Here is a 21955-nt window from a genome sequence, read left to right as displayed (position 1 = left end):
TACAGTATGAAGAGATAATGAATAAGACGAGGAAGACGTCGGGGTTTGGGGAACGTGGAGGGGTGAAGCTGAAAGGGAAGGTGGTGGTTGTGAATGGATTGGTTGTGAGTCCGCTTGTGTGCGTGATGAATGTGTTGGATGTGGCTGAGAGAGCGTCGAAGGAGGTGGAAAGAATGGTGAGGGAGTTTCTGTGGGAGGGGAAGGGAGTCAGGACAGCAAGGGGGGTGATGGAAAACCAGTATGAAGGTGGTGGGTTGAAGCTGATCAGTTTCGGGGTGAAACAGAAAGACCTGGGCTGAAAACGATGGTTAGATATCTAAGAAACAAGAGGCCTCACATATGGAGGGTGTTTGGAAGGGAGGCCATTTATAAGGGGTGATGAAATGAGGCTGGGAACAGCAGAGAGGATGATGGGAAAGATCAAGGGGGGTGCTGCTGAGAGAATGGGTCAGTGTGATGGAGAGAGAGGCTGTGCTGGGTGAGGAAGGGGAGATAGAAATGTATGTGGGAGAGGAGAGAGGAGGGTGGGTGTGGAGAACGTGTGGGAGGGGGTGATGGATGAGGTGGGTGTAGGAGGATGTGGAGGAGCCTGACAGTGAAGGGGAACAGTGTTGAATGTGAGAGTTTAGACTTGTTATTAAGACACAACAGCTGTTCAGCAATGTAATAATTAGTCATTAATAATGGAGTGTGAGAATAATGAGTGTGATGATGATGATGATGATGTTAATGTGTTGTGTACTTGTGTCAGGGAGGAAGAGTTTACTGGGCGGTGTGGAGGGGAGCACTGTTGTTGTGATGGGGCAGAAGGGAGGGTGGTGCTGGAGTGTGGTTAGATGGAGCAGTGTGTGGGGTGAGAGGTACTGGGGATGGGGTGTGTGTGTTTTTGATATGTGGTGTCTGTGGTATGGAGGAGGAGGGGGAGGTGGTGCAGGCTGGAAGCCATGCCAGAGCCTACAGGTTCCCTCACCATGTTCTGTCTTGTGTGTCTGTGTTCTACTCTTTAGCTGAGTGTCTCGTGTCCTTTCTTCTTCTTCTACTGATTTATCTGCTGGTGTGAGGTGAACTAATGAGAGTAGCCACCAGAGGGCGTTCTCAGATTGTTTCGCTGTTTTTGCTGTCTGTGAATGTTCTCCTTCATCCATGGTTCTCCAGCCTGCTGGAGTAACCAAACAGCCATGCACTTCATGTGTACACAACCTCCTCCTGGACTCACAACACCGCTCTGTGGGTTATAACACTGCCGTGACGTCATTATGAAGGTTGTTTAACCTTTTCAGTAAAGACATGACTAAGCCCCTGGAGTTTAACGGATTAAGGCAGAACAACCACTTCTAACAGACAAGTTGCCTTTTAAATGTAATTTGTCCTGTCAGATTCATTTCAGTATGTCGTCCCGTTGCTCTGGAAGCTCATCTGGACAGCAGTCTCAAAGCTGTGTCACGGGGGGGGGGGGGGGGTTCCCATTATTCTCCCCAATTGTACTTGGTAATTGGCTGGAAACAACTGAGGGGGAAAAGGGGGGAAATTCCTGATGTGTGCAGGTGTTTGTCAGCTCAAAGGGGGGTGTAAGTAAAGCGTCATCATTAAACTTGCCCACATTGAATATGAATTCTGGTTCACGGGCCTTACAGTCCAGGTCCAGAGACCGGTTCTGTGTGTCAGCAGTTGGAAGTCAGGCGGTGTTACTTTAAACTGTGAGCTCAGACACGCTGATGAACACGTGTGTGGACTTGCTGAACAGAAAGACACTCTGACATGTTGAGGACTTTATTTCACAGAAACCAGCAGTTTAAGGCAGTTTACCCCCCATTAAAAGCATTTCTCAGCAAAGCAAACAGCAAACATTTCTGTAGCATATATTCTGTAAATATGGTCACACATAGCAACAAAGAACCAAACCCCTTCAACCAAGTTATGATAAATCAAGATAACATCTTACAGGACATGAAAAATATCCAGCAAATCAAACCTAATTCTCTACCAGCTCAGCTACAGCCCAGAAACACACATCCTGCACACTACCCGTCACTTAGCAGAAGCAGTATGAGGGTAACAACAACCTACAACTTTTAACCACACAATCTGCTGCAGAGAGAAAACACAACACGCGTACAACAGGTCAACCTGCTGATGCTCCAAAGACGGATGCTGCATCAGGAGGACGTGTCCATTCTGCAAGCAGAGCTTTGAGAAGAACATGTGGAGGAAAAGACGGGACGTCATGATGCTGCACAACAACCCATCACAGAGGTGGTGCCCTGAAGGGTGGAGTGAAGGGGGAGGATGTCACGGGGGAGGCTAAAGGTGTGTGTGTGTGCTAGTTGTGTTTTGGGAGGGGTTTCATTGTGTTGACAAACGGGGAAGCTTTTATGAATTCATCTGGAGACAAATAGTGCGCCCCTCCTCCTCTAAGTAGAGAGTATTGATATTCCATCACTTCTTTCTTCATGCTGCTGTTCTAACCTGTCGTCTGCAGGGGAGTCATGTGATGTGTGGGAGGGGGATTAGGAAAAGGATCTGTACACACAATTTACTGCAGCTCACTGGTTTAAACTACCACTGGAGTTTCACTCCAACACCATGTTAATGAGTCCACATTCACTGCCTTCTTCAGTCAGCGATCTTACACAAAGCATTATTAATCTGCAGTTTTACTTTCTCAACCATTTTTTTAACTGCAGAATTGGCCCTAGTTTTTGGATTGCAAGTTTTGAGAGGGCTCCTTCCTGCTTGATTCCCCAACATGTCCTCAGACCTACAAAGAGACACAACCACAGTTAAGACAGGAAATATGTGCACGTGTCAGTCTGCGTTACGGTCCTGATGCTGGTCTTCTCTAAGTGAGGAAGAGGCGTGGTGGTGAGTGACCACACCAAATGTCAGAGCTCCATTCACACTGAAGGAGAGTCAGCAGAACCAAAGCAGACCAGCTGCTGAGCCTGAGTTCTCCTCATCCATGTTGTTCTGTCTGCTGGTAAAGCTCCTCTACCAGCTTGTCCTGTCACAGCTGCTGGTGACACACAACCACTTCCCCTCCTCCTCACACCAACACCAGCTGCCCTCTTCTTCCTCACTTGGCTGCTGTGATGAAGATGGAAACCCCCATGCACCCTAAGACATTCCTACGTGAAGGGCAGCATTAAAGTGAGCGACCACAAACAGGTTCATGGTCTGGATGTTTGTGAACTAGCTGTTGTCTTCAATACACCACCACAGCACATGTCAAAAAAGAGCTTTTGCATTTAAAGCTTCAGGACTGAAACGTTAAGAGGCTCCGTCCCAACACACTACATGTTCATTCTTTGAAGACCAGCAAACAAAATGTATAAATCATTATTATAAATTCATCATTTAAACATTCAAACATATCGACGACCTTTCCAGTAAACACGGGACAATTCTGTCAACCAAGGACATAATTATCATAAAATACCATCACCTGTTTTAATTGTCTCATCATTCATTTGATGAGGGCAGATGTTAGTTTATAATACACATGTTCATATTTCCTGGGTAGCGACACTTTAACCTTCCATGTTGTGGGAAAACCAGCTCGGGTCAAAGGTCGGCTCTGCAGCTCCAAAGAGAGTCAGGACATTCAAAGTGCATTGAGGACGTGGTGGTCAAACACCTGTTAACTTTGAGGACCACCCTCACCAACCAACCATTTCACACACCGCCATGTGGTGGCGCTATAACACAACACAGCACAGCAGGTAACATGTGGTAGATCCATGGACACCAGACTTACTTAGTTCAGTGTGAAGCACCGGGGTTCAATTTCTCAAAGGAGCTCAGCAGCTCAGAGCTGCTGTCAGGAGCTGTGGGGTCAGAAACAGTCCGTTAACAACCTTCTCCTGAAAGCAAGCTGCTGGACTACAACATGTGAAGCAAAGCCACGGTTGGACCACAAGGCCAGAACTGGCCCTAGTTTTTGGAGTGCCTATTTTCTCCTCAGCTGTAAAATGGTGGAACAGTAATAATGGCACTTCTGCATCAGTAAGGTGGTGTGAAAGTTTCACCACCTGATCATGAAGTAAAAAACCTCTACTTACAAGGTGGAGGGCGCTTGGCTGCAATAAAGACATAAAACAAATGATTAAGGGTGTCACAGAGGAAAACACCATATATGATATATGATCCCTGTTCACCCTCCCCCCACTGAACCACATCTCCACATGACCCTTGACCCAAGTGTCGGGTTGGTCAGGATGTTGGTGATGTATTTTCAGTTACTCTGACGCTGATTGGAGTAGATCAGACAATACCTTCAGAACAATCTCTCTCTCTCTAGCTCTCTCTCTCTCTAGCCCCCTCTCTCTCTCTCTCTCTCTCTAGCTCTCTCTCTCTCTCTCTCTCTCCAGCTGTCCCAGTATTACTGTACATGTAAGACTCAGTGAGAGGCTAGATAAGACAGCCATCTAAACTTCTAGAATATCAACTTGATGAACAACAAATCAAACATTTGAACCATTTCATGTGATTCCCTCACCTTTCTTCTTCTGGTACAGTATGGCACCAATGACTGCGATGATGATGACGATGACAGCAGCAAGTACTCCAATGATGATGGGGATGGTATTGACTGTTGATTAAAAAACACATATGTGTGTATGTATACACAAACACATAAATATATATCCTTGTGAGCCTTCGGCTGCGGTCACACCAGCACTGCTGAATGTGAAATTTCGTGGTGAATTTGATTCATATCAATGAATTCGTCACAATAAGTGAACTTGGATCTGGGTGCAAGGTGAGTCGGCCTCGATCACTTCACGTCGAGTTCAAACTTGGTGAACGGTGACACCTGAATTTGCTCCGTCGACAATAACAGAGCTGCTCTGACTGTTGTGACGTCTGACGGAGCAGCCACTAGAGGCAGTAAATACAGGAAGCTGTCGTTTCGTTAACCATCTAATTTTATACTACCGTGCTCTGCCAAAAAATAAACTGCTCCAGGAGAAAATAGGCCTCATGGCTTCCAGTCAGTCATGGAGCAGGAGTAGACAGCATCCTAGCTTTCATTCATTTATTTGAGTTGGGAGTTTTCTGTAACTATTCCACAAGGGACATGGAGGAATTTCACCGTGCCAGTTTCTGGTGTGACCGCAGCCCGAGGCTCAAATGGATGAAGTGGCTCTAAGTTGTTAGTCATGCTCCATTTGTCTTTACCATTTTGTTAATGAAGGTTTTGAATCACTTAAAGCAATAAAAAACTTCCAGCTTTTCCCCCCTATGAGCAATGCATCAATTCATCATTTCCTTCATTAAGACAAAGGTGAATTTGCTCTTACACCAGAAATAGTCCACACCACAGTTTGATTGTAGGAGAACCAGGAGGCCTGAACTTTGGTGAACTTGTTTTTTATTAATTTGGTGCAAACCAGAGTCGACATGGAGGGTTCACACCTGTCGAAAACATCCAACCTTACCAAGAACATCAAGAAGTCCAAACTGACTGATGACTGACAGGCACAGAAGTCAGTCTTTGGCTAGTACCTACTTAGGCCATTGTGTCCCTGTTCAAGGCTTCAACAGAAACAACAGAACTAACCAGGATCTTTCCTGTTGGTCTTGATCTTTGATGGATGCAGTTTGGTGATGATGTCATCCTTCATCCCAGAAAGCTGAACCACACAGTGGTACTTCTGCCAGTCCTCAGCCTTCATTGATGAAAGGTCAACGAGAAGGTGAACGCTCCTCTGGAAGGTTCCATCGTGGTTGGGGAGGAGCTCACCATGGTCCACCTCCTCCTCCTGGAGCTCCTCCTCCTCTCTCTTCCAGAACATCACGATTCTGTCAGGGTAGAAACCTGTAGCATGGCAGGTGACTGGAGAGGAGGGAGACCTCTGGAGCAGAGACACTGAGGGGGGGACTGGGGGAGAGAGAGAGAGAGAGAGAGAGAGAGAGAGAGAGAGAGAGAGAGAGAGAGGTTGACAAAGCCCTTTATTAAGCACTACAATAGGTATACAGACAAAAGGACAGCAGCTACGTAAGTGAAAGTGAAAACACAAGTCAACAACACAGCCATGACTTCCCCATTTTACACCGATTAGAAAGAGAAGACCAGGTCTTCCTCATCTCCCACTGAGCACAATACTCCCTGGCTGCCAGTTTGAAGCTGAAAGCCACCAGATTGTCTACCATTTTGTAGTAGGCATGTTGCACCGAGCCTTCAGCAGTCCTGTAAGAACCTGCAGAGGGTCCATACAGTCCACCAACAACAACAAAAAACCCAACAAACATGATACAGAGACCACTCACACAGACACACAGACACCCCTCACACAAAACACACAACCCCTGCCACCCAACCAATCTCCTCCCACCAAGACAAACAAACAGCGCCCACACATAGCCCTCCTTATGGACTCAAACCAGAAGTTCATGGACCCTCAGAAACTATTCCCCGGATATCACGTGACAGCAAAACGATGCAGCACTACTGGCCATGCACTACAGCTCCTGAACAAGGAATCTCTTGGGAGCCCGCAATGCATCATCATCCACACCGGGACCAATGACCTGCACTATCTGCGCAGTGACACGGCTGTGGCGGTGCGTAGAGTGGCAGAGAGAGCAAGTGGAGAATTCCCAGAGGCTCGGATTGTGGTGTCAACACTCCTGCCACGGCGTGACACCCCACCCCATATAATCCATGGAATCAACACAGACATCAGCAGAGGCTGCGCTGCTCTTCCCAATGTCCACCTGGCTCACCATCCAGCCATCAGCCTCCACCACTTCTACGACGGACTGCACCTTCACAAGGAGAGGGTGCGGATTTTTGCGAGGACCCTAAAAGATGTTGCTTTGGGCCGCAACCCAACCACACCCACTTATCCTCCACCAGTAGGAGACTACAGACCAGAACCCTCCCACATCCCCAGATACCCCCCTTTCCCCCCCCCAGAGCACACAATACCTGGACCCCCCCCCCCCCCAGCCCCATACTCCATACTCACCTTTGGGCCGAAAGCCCTACACACACCCACACCTACGTGCTGCTTCCCCCAGGTCCAAGAAACCTGTGCACCCAACCCCTCCAAAAAACAAAAAGGCAACAACACTTGACAGAGCCTGTCCCCCACAGCACAGGCCACAAAGCTATGCTGCTGCAGTAGCCCAGCCCCCTCCCACACCCACCGCCCCAGCCAAGACTGAGATTGGAGAGATAAAGGAGATGCTCCACACCTTGTGCTCCAGACTCCTGCATGGCAGCATCTAAGACAACCTCTACGTGCCATCAGATCTTAATGGGGTAACCACTTACACGGGGAAATCCTGAGTGTTGATTTGGCTCTGGTTGTGTATAATAATGCCCACAATATCGATAGTGAGGTATTTGGTAAGTGTTATCATGATATTTCATATTTATCTTCTTCCACTGTAACTTAATAATTCTCTGTCTCACAAAAGAGACTCATTGTATATTTTCTTTTCATGCATTCTTTTTCTGTCTCTTGTTGGAACATCCAGGGTCTCTTCTCATCTTCCTTTGGGATGAAGAGTAGAGACCCTGACTTCTTAAAAAACATCGAAAATGTCGACATAGTCATATTAACTGAAACCTGGTGTCGTGAAGACATAACCACCCACTGTCCCTCAGGTTACAAAGAAATAATTATTCCATCAAATAAACTTAACTCAGTACATCGTGGACGAGACTCTGGAGGTATTTTGATTTGGTACAGGGGATGTTTAACCAACCACATTTCAAAAATTAAAATTGGAACATCCCACTGCTGGCTAAAACTCAGCAATAAAATTGGCATATCAAACAAAGATATCTATCTCTGTGCTCTATATTCTCCCCCAATTGAATCCCCATATTATGATGAGGATTTCCTGAGTAATCTCCATGAAGAGGTAAGCCTTTTCCAGGCCCAGGGAAATGTGCTGCTGTGCGGAGATTTTAAGGCAAGAACAGGTTCAATGAGTGATACCATTGACCCTCAGGGTAACAGACATGTGTTTGGTCAACATTCCCTGTACCTCTCACCAAGCCTCATTAAAAGGAGCTCCCTCGACCGTACTGTGAACAAGGCTGGTAAGGAGCTAGTGCACCTCTGTCGCGCCTCTGGCCTGTACACACTTAATGGTAGGATCAGAGGAGACTCTTTGGGAAGGTTCACATGTTGTTCAGGTCTTGGAGCTAGTGTAGTTGACTATGCAATAACTGACATGGACCCCACCTCCTTCAACGCATTCACTGTCAGACAACAAACTCCTCTTTCTGACCATAACCAAATTATGATTTTCTTCAAAACTATTAACCTGACTCAAATGCCTATAGAGGAGCCCAGCAAGCTGTTCAAAATTAATAAGACCTACAGATGGGCTCCAGACAGTGCAGAAAAATTTATCAATATCCTGAATTCATCCAAATTACTTAATATGATTACTAACTTCATTAACAAACCGTTTGAAACTAATAAGGACAATACCAACCAAGTTGTCAATGAAATCAATTGTATCTTTCAGACGGCAGCAAACATGGTCCTACCAAGGACCCACAACAGAAAAAGAAACAATCTCAAAATGAAAAATGGTTTGACAACGATTGTAAAAATATAAGAAAAGAACTGCGTAAATTGTCAAACCTGAAACACTACCAACCTCAAGATATGGATATAAGAAAGAAATATAGCGAAACATTAAAACGATATAAACACACATTAAGAATGAAAAAACAAAGCCATGTAGATAGAACCCTACAGGAAATAGAAAAGTCCCTGAATCAAAACCAATTCTGGGAAATGTGGAATAATTTGAGCTCTACAAAACCACAAGACCTGCCTATCCAAAATGGAGAAATTTGGAAAAGTCATTTTGAACATATCTATTCGGAAATCCAACAAGAACACTCAAATTCCAATTACAATCTGATCAAACAAAAATTACGGTTGCTCGAATGCACTATAAAAGACAACCAAAACCCACTGGATTTTCCAATAACACAAGAAGAATTAGCACAGAAGCTCAAATCCTTAAAACCCAATAAAGCTTGTGGCCTTGACAGCATCAGAAGCGAGATGCTTAAAAACAGCACACCTGAGCTGCAAAGGGCAGTACTCAAATTGTTCAACATCGTTCTAAGTTCGGGATTTTTTCCTGACATCTGGAGCAAAGGGCTTATAACTCCTATTCATAAAAATGGAGACAAATTGGATCCTAATAATTTCAGAGGCATTTGTGTGAGCAGTAGTCTGGGGAAGGTGTTTAATAGCATTTTGAACAATCGAATTCTAACCCTCCTTAACGAACACAATGTCCTGAGCAAAGGTCAAATTGGCTTCCTCCCAAATCACCGGACTACGGACCATATTTACACCCTACACACCCTCTTAAATGAAAATGTGAATCAAACCAAAAATGGAAAAATATTTGCTTGTTTTATTGACTTCAAAAAAGCTTTTGACTATTTGGCATGAAGGACTATACTATAAACTTTTACAAAGTGGTGTAGGAGGTAAAGTGTATGACATAATAAAGTCAATGTATTCGGACAACAAATGTGCAGTTAAGATTGGAGACAAACACACTGAGTTCTTCACTCAGAATAGAGGGGTGAGACAGGGCTGTGGACTTAGCCCGACACTGTTTAATATATATATTAATGAACTGGCGGTGCAGCTGGAACAGTCTGCAGCCCCAGGTCTCCCCCTGTATGACATGGAAGTGAAATTTTTGCTTTATGCAGATGATCTAGTTTTGTTGTCACCAACCGCAGATGGGCTGCAACAACTACTAGACCTGCTTGAGGACTATTGCCAGCACTGGGCCCTGGCAATAAATCCAAAAAAGACAAAAGTAATGATCTTCCAGAAGAAGCCCAGATGTCAGGAAAATAGATACCAGTTGACTCTAGGTAGCATCACCTTAGAGCATACGATGCAGTATACTTACCTGGGTCTAATTATTACAGCATCAGGGAGTGTCAGTAGGGCAGTGAATAACCTAAAACAAAAAGCTGGCAGAGCTCTATATGCAATTAAAAATAAATTCTTTAACATTGATATACCAATCTCCATCTGGTGCAAACTGTTTGATAGTGTAATTCTGCCCATTGCACTATATGGAAGTGAGGTATGGGGTCCACTCAGTCTTTCCAGCTACACTAGATGGGACAAGCATCCAGCAGAAACCCTACATGCTGAATTCTGTAGAATGATTCTGAAAATACAAAGGAAAACACCAAACAACGCATGTAGGGCAGAATTAGGCCGGTTTCCATTATTAATAAATGTACAAAAAAGATCTCTAAATTTCTGGATGCACTTAAATACAAGCCCAACAAATACACTGCACTTTAAAGCTCTGAAAACCCAAGAACTGAACCCCGAAAAGAGTCCCCTGAAGCAGCTGGCTCTGAGACTCACTAACCCTGTAACAAATACTAAGACCAACCAACCTCAGGCCAGCAATGCATCCCAAACAAAGTTTACAATAAATCAGGCTATAAAACAAAGCAAGAACAATTATCTGAAACATTGGAACGCTGAAATCAAAACTCAAAACAAACTAGAAGTCTATCGGGCCCTAAAAACAAACTATGATTTGGAAGAACACCTCTTAACTGTCAGAGACAGGAAGCAGCGACAGATCCTCACCAAATACAGGCTCAGTGACCACAGTCTCGCCATTGAAAAGGGGAGACACAAAAAGACGTGGTTGCCAAAAGAGCAACGATCATGTGGTCAGTGCGTGACAGATGAGGTGGAGACAGAGGTGCACTTCCTCCTTAAATGTGACAGATTTGAAAAACAGCGCTGGGCTTTTGTCAAGGAACTGGAACACGTGATTCCAGAGTACCAGGAAATGGACGACGCAGGTAAGCTGCGGGTGGTCCTGGGAGGGGGGCCAGCGGCGAGCATTGCAGCAAGATTTATATTATCTTGCCACAACCTGAGAGATAGTGGGGGATGGCACCTATTGCTACTGTTGTTATTTAATATCATAATCATTGTTGTTGTTGCTGTTATTATTATAATCATTGTTGTATTGTGTTGTTGTTGTTTTACATGCTTTGGCAATATGTACACAAATGTATGTCATGCCAATAAAGCACATATTGAATTGAATTGAATTGAGAGAGAGACAGATGAGTTGAAGAAAATGAGACAAGAGAGGGAGACACAGTAGGAGAAAGGGATAAAGAGAGGAGAGTGGGCATTGGAAGAGAAAAAAGAGTAAGACAGACAGAAGTGAGACAGCAGCAGAAAGAGAGAAAGGAGGATGATGACAAAGACTGAAGTGAAGACGGTGAAAGAAAGAAAGAGACAGAGAGAGAGAGAGAGAGAGAGAGACAGAGAGAGAGAGAGAGAGAGAGAGAGAGAGAGAGAGAGAGAGAGAGAGAGAGAGAGAGAGAGAGAGAGAGAGAGATCCAGGAATAGGGGGAGAAAAAGAAAGGGGGGTAGGGAGGTGCAGAGAGCCAGAGAGAGATAAAGAATAAAAAACAGAGGCAGGTAAAAAGAAAGATGGAATGAAGTAAAAATAAAACCTGGTCAGTGTAAACAAAGTCAAACCACGATGCTGTTGTGTGTACCGTGTGTGTGTACACACGAGTCCAAGACCCCTGTAATGTTACTGTACATTAGAAACAGTAGAGACATATGAACACTGCTGTGTCCATGACACACATCAGGTCATGTGACTCTACCTGTCCTCAGTAGACGGTTGCTCCCATACTGCAGATACTTCTTCAGCCAGTCAACACACACATGGGTGAAGTAGTTCTTCTTCTGAGCTATCAGAGCTCCGTCTCGATCCCATCTCAGCTTGGTGATGACAGCCTGTGGTCTCGGAGCGATCCATGTCTTTGTCTTCAGGTCCAGAGCGATGAAGTCTTCTCCATCATAACCATACTGAGCATCTCCATTAACTTCTCCAGTCTTATCGTCCCACTCACAGCCATACATGACCTGAAAGATGTGGACGCCTGAGAGAAGAGAGACAGAGAGAAAAGAGACAGAGAGAAGAGAGACAGAGAGAAGAGAGACAGAGAGACAGAGAGAAGAGAGACAGAGACAGAGAGACAGAGAGACAGAGAGAAGAGAGAAGAGAGACAGAGAGAGAGAGACAGAGAGAAGAGAGACAGAGAGAAGAGAGACAGAGAGAAGGGAGACAGAGAGAAGAGAGACAGAGAGAAGAGAGACAGAGAGAAGAGAGACAGAGAGACAGAGAGAAGAGAGACAGAGAGAAGAGAGACAGAGAGACAGAGAGAGTGTTAAAGCAGAGACACGTCCTGACACAGTCAACCTTTAAGAGTCCAGACCCTGTTCACCACAGAGACTCAGAGACCCAGAGGGACCACAACACAGTCTCTACACCTGTCCTCCCTACACCACCTGGTACACTCTCATCTCAGCAAAGAGGAAGGAAAGGTTTTCACACACACACTCACACACACACACACACACACACACACACACACACACACACACACACACACACACACACGCACACACACACACATACACACACACACTCACACAAACATAAACACACACACAAACACACACACACACACCAGTAACGTGATGACGTAGGTGGTTCTGTTTTCTATGCTAGTGCGAGCGCGAGTGCGGGTATTGCATTGAAATACTGTTAACTTGTGCTATTAGCTGGAGCTGCGTGGCGACGCACGGAGAGGCTGGACCCGGAGGAAGACGCTGGATGAGCATCCAAGTCTTGGTCCAGTGCACACATGTGGTCTAGGTCGCTACAAGTGATGCGATCACTTTCTGGGAGGTGTGTTTTGGAAGAGCAAGCCTGCACGTCGTCAATATCGGAGGGTGTAAGGGGCTGGTGGTTAAACACGTGACGGACACCCCTCCCCCCACTCCCCCCACCCCTCCCCCCACTCCGGGTGTGACTCGTGAGGGAGGACGCTGTCCCGCCTTGCTACGGTAGGAGGCCAGAAAGCAGAAGACAAGCCTGCGTGTTCTCTGCGCTGTACAAGAAGGTTGGTGAGGAGTTTGTCCTGCCAGCCATCACACATCTCTGCTGTTGTCTGGGTAACCTCTGTACCACACGTTACCACTGATATCCACACACACACCCACACACACACACACGCACACACACATTGGAAGGGACATTGCACCGCTGTGCATCCCGTGCATACACCAGCACACATCAGCGCCCAGTGAACTGAACTGAACGGGACTGTACAGCAACGGCGCTGGTACACACACACGCCAAACACACACACACGCACACACACCCAGACACTATTAAGGGAGCAACGCGGTCATCCAGACTGGTGCAGCAGACGTGTTCAGCCATTGCTGAATGATGGTTTAATGTTCTCCTTACCTGTTACTGCTGAAGCCCAATGCTTTTAGCATGACGTCATCCTTTATGGACACCGTGGGGGTTTGAGTGACGTGTCATGTGAATGTTAAATGCCTGTCTACAGGTCCTCTGTATTCTAAAGGAGGTGTCCTCTGGCCTGTTTAACAGGAGCCAGTTCAGTGGTCATGACAGGGCCACATTATGGGATGTTTGTCTCTCACGTTTAAATGTGATGGTAAAGGGAAAGGGTATGGCTCATTAATGGCCGGTGGTGAGGGTACTGTAGGGATTTCATTCATGGGGCTTCGTGTTAGAGGCCAAGTGTTTAAATGAACTCCTACTGTGACCAAGTTTTATTTTAGTAATGCTCCTGAACGCCCTGTGTTTATTATAAAGTAAAGATCAGAGAGAAAAGGCTGCCATCTTTCTATGTAATGTACCAGTGTATTGGGATACTTACCTGGGGGTAGGGCGCTTCACCTGTCTAGCTAGGTCTTTGTAAAGTAGGGGGGTGGTATCAGGTCAGTTCGCTACTTACCTTGCACACACTGCACACACTTCAGTCGGCCCCTTAGGACCCTCCAAGTACCCTGCAGCCTACTTTACACAGTCTAAGAAGCTACCGTTGGTCCAGGCTGCTACACAGCGCACCACTTGTTCACTCACCTGAATACTGAAGCCATAAGCATTGGGAGTGGAGGACCTACACCCTGTCCCACTCAGTCCTCCCCACATTAAGCTCTGGGTTACCCCTACAAGGCGGCGGCCATACTTCCCACCGTCCCATATACAACCTACACAATCTATATAACCTATACAATCCATGCAATCTACACACACCTGTGTGTGTGTGTGTGTGTGTGTGTGTGTGCCTGTGTGTGTGTATATGTGTGTGTGCGTGCGTGCGTGCGTGTGTGTGCGCGCGTGCGTGTCTGTGCGTGCGTGTATGTGTGCCTGTGTGTGTGTGTGTATGTGTGTGTCTGTGTGCACGCGTGTGTGTGTATGTGTGTGTGTGTGCGCGTGTGTGTGTGCGTGTGTATGTGTATATGTGTGTGTGCGAGCGTGTGTGTGTGCGCGTGTGTCTGTGTGTGCGCGTGTGTGTGTGTGCCTGTGTGTGTGTGTGTGTGTGTGCCTGTGTGTGCGTGCGCGTGTGTGTGCATGTGTGTGTGTGTCTGTGTGTGTGTATGTGTGTGCGTGTGTATGTGTGTGCCCGTGCGTGTGTGTGTGTGTGTGTGTGAGAGTGTGCGTGTGTGTGTGTGTATGTGTGTGTGCGTGTGTATGTGCGTGTGTGTGCCTGTGCGTGTGTGTATGTGTATGTGCGAGAGAGAGTGTGTGTGTGTGTGTGTTTGTGTGTGCCTGTGTATGTGTGTATGTGTGTCTGTGCGTGTGTGTATGTGTGCGTATGTGTGTGTGTGCGTGCGTGCGTGCGTGCGTGTGTGTGTGTGTGTGTGTGTGTGTGTTGGGGAGTAAGATGGAAGTTTTGTCTCTCTGAATAAAAAACATGTTATTGGTGAGAAGTGAAACATAAACATACCTCCAGTTTGGTTGAAGCGCTGCTTCGCAGTCTCAATGTTGGTTTTGAAGAGCTGCTGGGTATTCATCAAACCTCTAGTCTGCCTCTCCCAGTACTGTGGGTCACCTGCTGTGACCTGGTCCATCCAGTCTTGTTTGGGTACTGCTCTCTGAGTGTTGCTGTCATAATGAACCATCTGAAGACCATCAACCATCCCAACACCCACAAACTCTGGGAAGTTGGGCACGTGGGAGGAGGCAGTGTAGAAGTACTTCAGGGAGTGGGGCACTGTCAGGAAAACACATCATGTGAGGGTTTCAGCTTTGGGAATCACATCTTTTGTTTCATCGTCAGTGATTTTTGTGATGGATTGTAGTTGTTTGTGTGTGTGTCTGTACTTTAGGGTGAAAGTCAGGAGGAAGTATTTATCAGTGTGACTCATGTCACACTGATAAATAGAAATGAAATGAAGGCTATTCCATGCGAGAAATTGCTAAGAAATTGAAGATTTCCTACACCGGTGTGTACTACTCCCTTCAGAGGACAGCACAAACAGGCTCTAACCAGAGTAGAAAAAGAAGTGGGAGGCCGCGTTGCACAACTGAGCAAGAAGATAAGTACATTAGAGTCTCTAGTTTGAGAAACAGACGCCTCACAGGTCCCCAACTGGCATCTTCATTAAATAGTACCTGTTAGAGCCTGTTTGTGCTGTCCTCTGAAGGGAGTAGTACACACCGGTGTAGGAAATCTTCAATTTCTTAGCAATTTCTCGCATGGAATAGCCTTCATTTCTAAGAACAAGAATAGACTGTCGAGTTTCAGATGAAAGTTCTCTTTTTCTGGCCATTTTGAGCGTTTAATTGACCCCACAAATGTGATGCTCCAGAAACTCAATCTGCTCAAAGAAGTGCCCATCCAACCAATCCAACTTGTGGGAGCTGCTTCTGGAAGCGTGGGGTGCAATTTCTCCAGATTACCTCAACAAATTAACAGCTAGAATGCCAAAGGTCTGCAATGCTGTAATTGCTGCAAATGGAGGATTCTTTGACGAAAGCAAAGTTTGATGTAAAAAAAATCTTATTTCAAATACAAATCATTATTTCTAACCTTGTCAATGTCTTGACTCTATTTTCTATTCATTTCACAACATATGGTGGTGAATAAGTGTGACTTTTCATGGAAAACACGAAATTGTTTGGGTGATCCCAAACTTTTGAACGGTAGTGTATACAAATGTATTATGAGTAATAATTATTAGAATGAATGAAAGTGATAAGCCTCAATGGCTAAGAAGCATCTGCATTCAGATATACACAAATTAATCCGACTAACACATTAGCATACAGCTCAACAACCCTATAACTAAGCCGGCAATAAAATAAAAGAAAGTCAACCCCCAGTTGCAGGCCTGTTTCTTTATCGGGTACGTTGGGACCCTAAACAGCCCTCTTTGCTCCCCTTGGAAGCCCGCACATCCGGCTTGTACTCACAAAGAATGAATGCTCCTCTTCGTCTCGCGCTTCTCACCGCAGCACAGCAGCGAACGTCAGGCCGGCAGCCATCCTAGCTAACTGGCTAGTTAGCCGTTAGCACCATCTCACGGTCGAACCGTGCGCTCGCCTCGGCAGCACAACACGGCAACAGACGACTCCTTCTGCGTTCCTCGATGGTCGCATGAACCCACCACTACACTGTAACTGATAACGTTACTTCGCTAAACTAGAAGACGGCCCGACTCACTGTGGGGAGAGCCCCTTACCGCATCCCGTCCATTCGCCCGCCTTGCTGTGCTAACAACGGACACCGACTGGCTAGCTCGCTCCGTAACGTCGCTGGGTCCACATATGGGACTGACGAGTAGTCAGTTTGTCTCCCCAGTCCACACAAACAGTTCCCGGGATGGGTCTCGGTCAGACACCCGCACACATCACTGTTCACTAAACTTCAATAACATTTCTCTCACCGCAAACTAGCAAATAACAACTCGACATCAAACTGCTCCGTTATTTTTTACACAAGGGACGAGAGACCTCCTTCCCTCCGTCCAGTCTGCTCGCGCTGACGTTTCCCGCTGCCCTCTCAACCAATCACATTCAAGGTAAGGTATTCTCTCCACAGCCAACCAATCACAACAATGGTAAGTTTCAACACGAAAGTAAATGCATTTCACATTGGTAAACAACTGTTTTGCAGAACAATATCAACAATATAATATATTCATATTCAACAGGTTAACAAAATAACAAACATAGGCCAAACTCTTATCTAATAGTGCAATGTAATATATCTAAGGCCTATAATTTAACCACAGGGTTACATGTACAATATGTAGTATGACTACAGGGGGGCAGTATAAAGTGGTGTACAATATGTAGTACGACCACAGGGATGCAGTATAAAGTGGTGTACAATATGTAGTATGACCACAGATGTGTAGTATAAAGTGGTGTACAATATGTAGTATGACCACAGGTGTGCAGTATAAAGTGGTGTACAATATATAGTATGACCACAGGTGTGCAGTATAAAGTGGTGTACAATATGTAGTGTGACCACAGGTGTGCAGTATAAAGTGGTGTACAATATGTAGTGTGACCACAGGTGTGCAGTATAAAGTGGTGTACAATATGTAGTGTGACCACAGGTGTGCAGTATAAAGTGGTGTACAATATGTAGTGTGACCACAGGTGTGCAGTATAAAGTGGTGTACAATATGTAGTATGACCACAGAGATGCAGTATAAAGTGGTGTACAATAGGTAGTGTGACCATAGGTGTGCAGTATAAAGTGGTGTATGTAGCGCTATCTATCCTTTTTAACTGTCAAGGACAACGCTCCTGAGTTCTCTATACAACTCGGTATCCAATAAACTATTGAAGTATGTTAACTTCGCTTTTTATGTGTTTAAAGTATGTTCTAAAGGCTCCAAATGTCTTACAGTGTCATCTGGTAACTCCAACTAAAAAGGTTGACTACCCCTTTAAGGCGCTCAAGTATGGCATATGACCCCTTTAAGGCAATCTAACATGGTCTAGACACCTCAATGTGTCACCGAGTAACTTATATTAAAATGTGGTGTATTAGCCCTTTAAGGTTATATATATATATATATATATATATATATATATATATATATATATATATATAGACCATATATATACTATGGTCTACACGTCTCTGGGTGTCACTAGGTTACTTCCAGTAAAAAGGTGGACTAGCCCTTTAAGGTTGTCTCAACATGTCACTTACCATAGCCTAGACACCACAGGAATAAACACACATGAATAATCCACACTCACACGGGTACATAGAATTATATATACAAATGTATTATGAGTAATAATTATTAGAATGAATGAAAGTGATAAGCCTCAATGGCTAAGAAGCATCTGCATTCAGATATACACAAATTAATCCGACTAACACATTAGCATACAGCTCAACAACCCTATAACTAAGCCGGCAATAAAATAAAAGAAAGTCAACCCCCAGTTGCAGGCCTGTTTCTTTATCGGGTACGTTGGGACCCTAAACAGCCCTCTTTGCTCCCCTTGGAAGCCCGCACATCCGGCTTGTACTCACAAAGAATGAATGCTCCTCTTCGTCTCGCGCTTCTCACCGCAGCACAGCAGCGAACGTCAGGCCGGCAGCCATCCTAGCTAACTGGCTAGTTAGCCGTTAGCACCATCTCACGGTCGAACCGTGCGCTCGCCTCGGCAGCACAACACGGCAACAGACGACTCCTTCTGCGTTCCTCGGTGGTCGCATGAACCCACCACTACACTGTAACTGATAACGTTACTTCGCTAAACTAGAAGACGGCCCGACTCACTGTGGGGAGAGCCCCTTACCGCATCCCGTCCATTCGCCCGCCTTGCTGTGCTAACAACGGACACCGACTGGCTAGCTCGCTCCGTAACGTCGCTGGGTCCACATATGGGACTGACGAGTAGTCCGTTTGTCTCCCCAGTCCACACAAACAGTTCCCGGGATGGGTCTCGGTCAGACACCCGCACACATCACTGTTCACTAAACTTCAATAACATTTCTCTCACCGCAAACTAGCAAATAACAACTCGACATCAAACTGCTCCGTTATTTTTTACACAAGGGACGAGAGACCTCCTTCCCTCCGTCCAGTCTGCTCGCGCTGACGTTTCCCGCTGCCCTCTCAACCAATCACATTCAAGGTAAGGTATTCTCTCCACAGCCAACCAATCACAACAATGGTAAGTTTCAACACGAAAGTAAATGCATTTCACATTGGTAAACAACTGTTTTGCAGAACAATATCAACAATATAATATATTCATATTCAAAAGGTATACAAAATAACAAACATAGGCCAAACTCTTATCTAATAGTGCAATGTAATATATCTAAGGCCTATAATTTAACCACAGGGTTACATGTACAATATGTAGTATGACTACAGGGGGGCAGTATAAAGTGGTGTACAATATGTAGTACGACCACAGGGATGCAGTATAAAGTGGTGTACAATATGTAGTATGACCACAGATGTGTAGTATAAAGTGGTGTACAATATGTAGTATGACCACAGGTGTGCAGTATAAAGTGGTGTACAATATATAGTATGACCACAGGTGTGCAGTATAAAGTGGTGTACAATATGTAGTATGACCACAGGTGTGCAGTATAAAGTGGTGTACAATATGTAGTATGACCACAGGTGTGCAGTATAAAGTGGTGTACAATATGTAGTGTGACCACAGGGATGCAGTATAAAGTGGTGTACAATATGTAGTGTGACCACAGGTGTGCAGTATAAAGTGGTGTACAATATGTAGTGTGACCACAGGGATGCAGTATAAAGTGGTGTACAATATGTAGTGTGACCACAGGTGTGCAGTATAAAGTGGTGTACAATAGGTAGTGTGACCACAGGGGGCAGTATAAAGTGGTGTACAATATGTAGTGTGACCACAGGGGGCAGTATAAAGTGGTGTACCATATAATCTGAACCAACACATCTCCACACTAACTGAACACATACCAAACTTGCGTGACCACAGGTGTGTGCTTGTGCATACATCGTACATCATGCAGCATTGCCTATAAACATCATCATCGTCTGTCATGTGTTCAGGAATATAACGTCCAAGATATTTCAGCTTATTACACACCACAAGATTATTATCAGACCATTTAAAATCAGGGAGTTTTAGGTAATTGACCTCTTTGGTTGTGTAGATCATGACAACAGTCTTACTAGCATTGTATTTGATGTCATGCTAGCTAGAGCTGTAGGCCTGTAGCTATCTAGGCTGCATGCTTTACCAGCTTGTCCTTCATAACCCCATGCTGCACACCAGACACACAACACATATCAAGGAGCTGCTGGAGACCAGCGCTACAGGGACTGAGGATGACAAGGTCATCTGCAAACATAATATGGTTCACCGAGGTTTTACCCATCATGCACCAGTGTTACAGGCTTTCAGCTGCTTGGACAAATCCTCAGTATATAGACTGTAGAGAACTGGAGACAGAATTCCCCCTCGTCTGACACCACTGCTGACCCCAAATGGGGCTGAAACACTACTACCCCATTTCCCTTGCATAGTGTGGTGGGCAGACCAATAAGCCAGGACCCTCACGGTGTATTTAGACACCCCTCCTTGACTCAGTTTAACAAACAACTTTCTGTGGTTAACACGATCAGAAGCTTTAGAAGCATCAATAAGAACTGATGAGTTTTGGCCTCTGTATTTGTTCATAATTTACTTTAAGACCTATATACACAAGTCAGTGCCATGTTTAGCTTGAAAACCACACTGGTTATCTGTGGAGGTGATAGACTCATGCCCTCTATCCAGCAGCATTCTTTCTTTCTAGGACTTTTGGCAGCATGCTGGCTAGAGCTCTAGGCCTGTAGGCATCTAGGCTGCATCCTTTACCAGCTTGTCCTTCATGACTGACACTAACAGTACAGACAACATGAGTCTGGCAACAAGCCATGGACCATAAAGCCAGTAAAACAGATAGCAAGGAGAGGAGCTATCCTCTACTGGCATGTTTAAGGTGTCCAGCAGTAACGTGAGCTACACCACTTGCCTTGTTAACAGACAGCTTGTGTATAGCTCGGTACACCTCGTGTGACGTCATCACCATTGAACCGTCACTCTCAGTACTGCCCCCTTACACAGATCAGTGTGGACACGGGTGAACAAGGTGCTATCATGCTGTCGCCACAGCTCAGCAGCATCGTGTGTACTGCAGACCCCATCAACAGTGCACGGTGGAGGTGTTTTACAGTTGTTGAGAGCTCTCACTTCTCCCCAACAGTTAGCAGCGTTATTTCCTAGCAGCCTCTGAGCCGTGGCGTCCTCCCTCATGGCTGCCCAGTTTACAAGGGAAGTGAATGGCGTACTTGTATCTTGCGTTAGTGAGCTTCTGGTGTTCAAGCTCAGGACCTGGTCTGGGTCTGCTGCCATAGCCCGTGATTTAAAGGCTTCACGGGCTCCTTCATGATACCCAGCAGCTACATGCTGGTCCCCACCAGGCCTGATGTCACGTGTCTTGTGTTTGTACTTGCAGTAGGGCTTCCTGCCTTCACACAGAGCCCCAACAGTACCATCATACATGCAGCAGAGCTCTGTCCTACGCCTCACATCCTCACCATTCATGTCTCTGACATAGCCGCATCTCGAAGCAGATGTATATGAGCCAAGGTTTCATCTGTACGGCCATGAGAGGCCAAGATGTCCTCCTCTGTAGGAGTTGACCAGTCCAGCCTTCCTGCGTTGTCGCTGTGTGTGAGATTGAACTACCGGTGTGAGATTTAAGAGCGGTTCCCCGAGAGGCGTGTTGAAGGAAGTGAGGAGAGTAAAAGGGCCGAGAGACGTGTGGAGAGAGAGGAACCCAGAGGGGAGGGCTTTTTCCAGGACACGGCCCCCAGAACCAGAATCAGAACACCTTATTCATCTCCGGGGGGAAACTGGGTTCTACTACAGACACTCAGGCTGCAGTAAGAAACAAGTCAAGAGTAACAAGATGCAAGATAACGAGAACACAGGAACAAGTAGAAACAAGAACAACAGAAACAAGTAGAAAAGAAAGACACGACAAGAAAGAGAAATCAGAACCAACTGCATCAACAGGCACGGGGCACAT

At 45.7% G+C, this 21955-nt stretch overlaps 1 protein-coding gene across 1 annotated transcript; it reads right to left on the bottom strand.

Annotated features, from left to right (window-relative positions):
• Positions 1-1756: 1756 nt before the first annotated feature.
• On the bottom strand, positions 1757-21468 carry LOC130133302 (DLA class I histocompatibility antigen, A9/A9 alpha chain-like). Its single transcript, XM_056301972.1, has 8 exons — positions 21213-21468; positions 14840-15106; positions 11669-11947; positions 5561-5881; positions 4496-4588; positions 4059-4076; positions 3755-3824; positions 1757-2758 (listed from the first exon to the last, which is right to left on the bottom strand). Exons 1-7 carry the CDS (start codon positions 21466-21468, stop codon positions 3760-3762), a joined length of 1299 nt encoding a protein of 432 aa, XP_056157947.1. The 3' UTR covers positions 1757-2758; positions 3755-3759.
• Between the last annotated feature and the right edge of the window lie 487 nt (positions 21469-21955).

The sequence above is a fragment of the Lampris incognitus genome, unplaced genomic scaffold (assembly GCF_029633865.1).
Source record: "Lampris incognitus isolate fLamInc1 unplaced genomic scaffold, fLamInc1.hap2 scaffold_264, whole genome shotgun sequence".
NCBI lineage: Eukaryota > Metazoa > Chordata > Actinopteri > Lampriformes > Lampridae > Lampris > Lampris incognitus.
The sequence above is the reverse complement of the archived record's forward strand: the minus strand, read 5'-3'. Positions and strand labels throughout refer to the sequence as shown.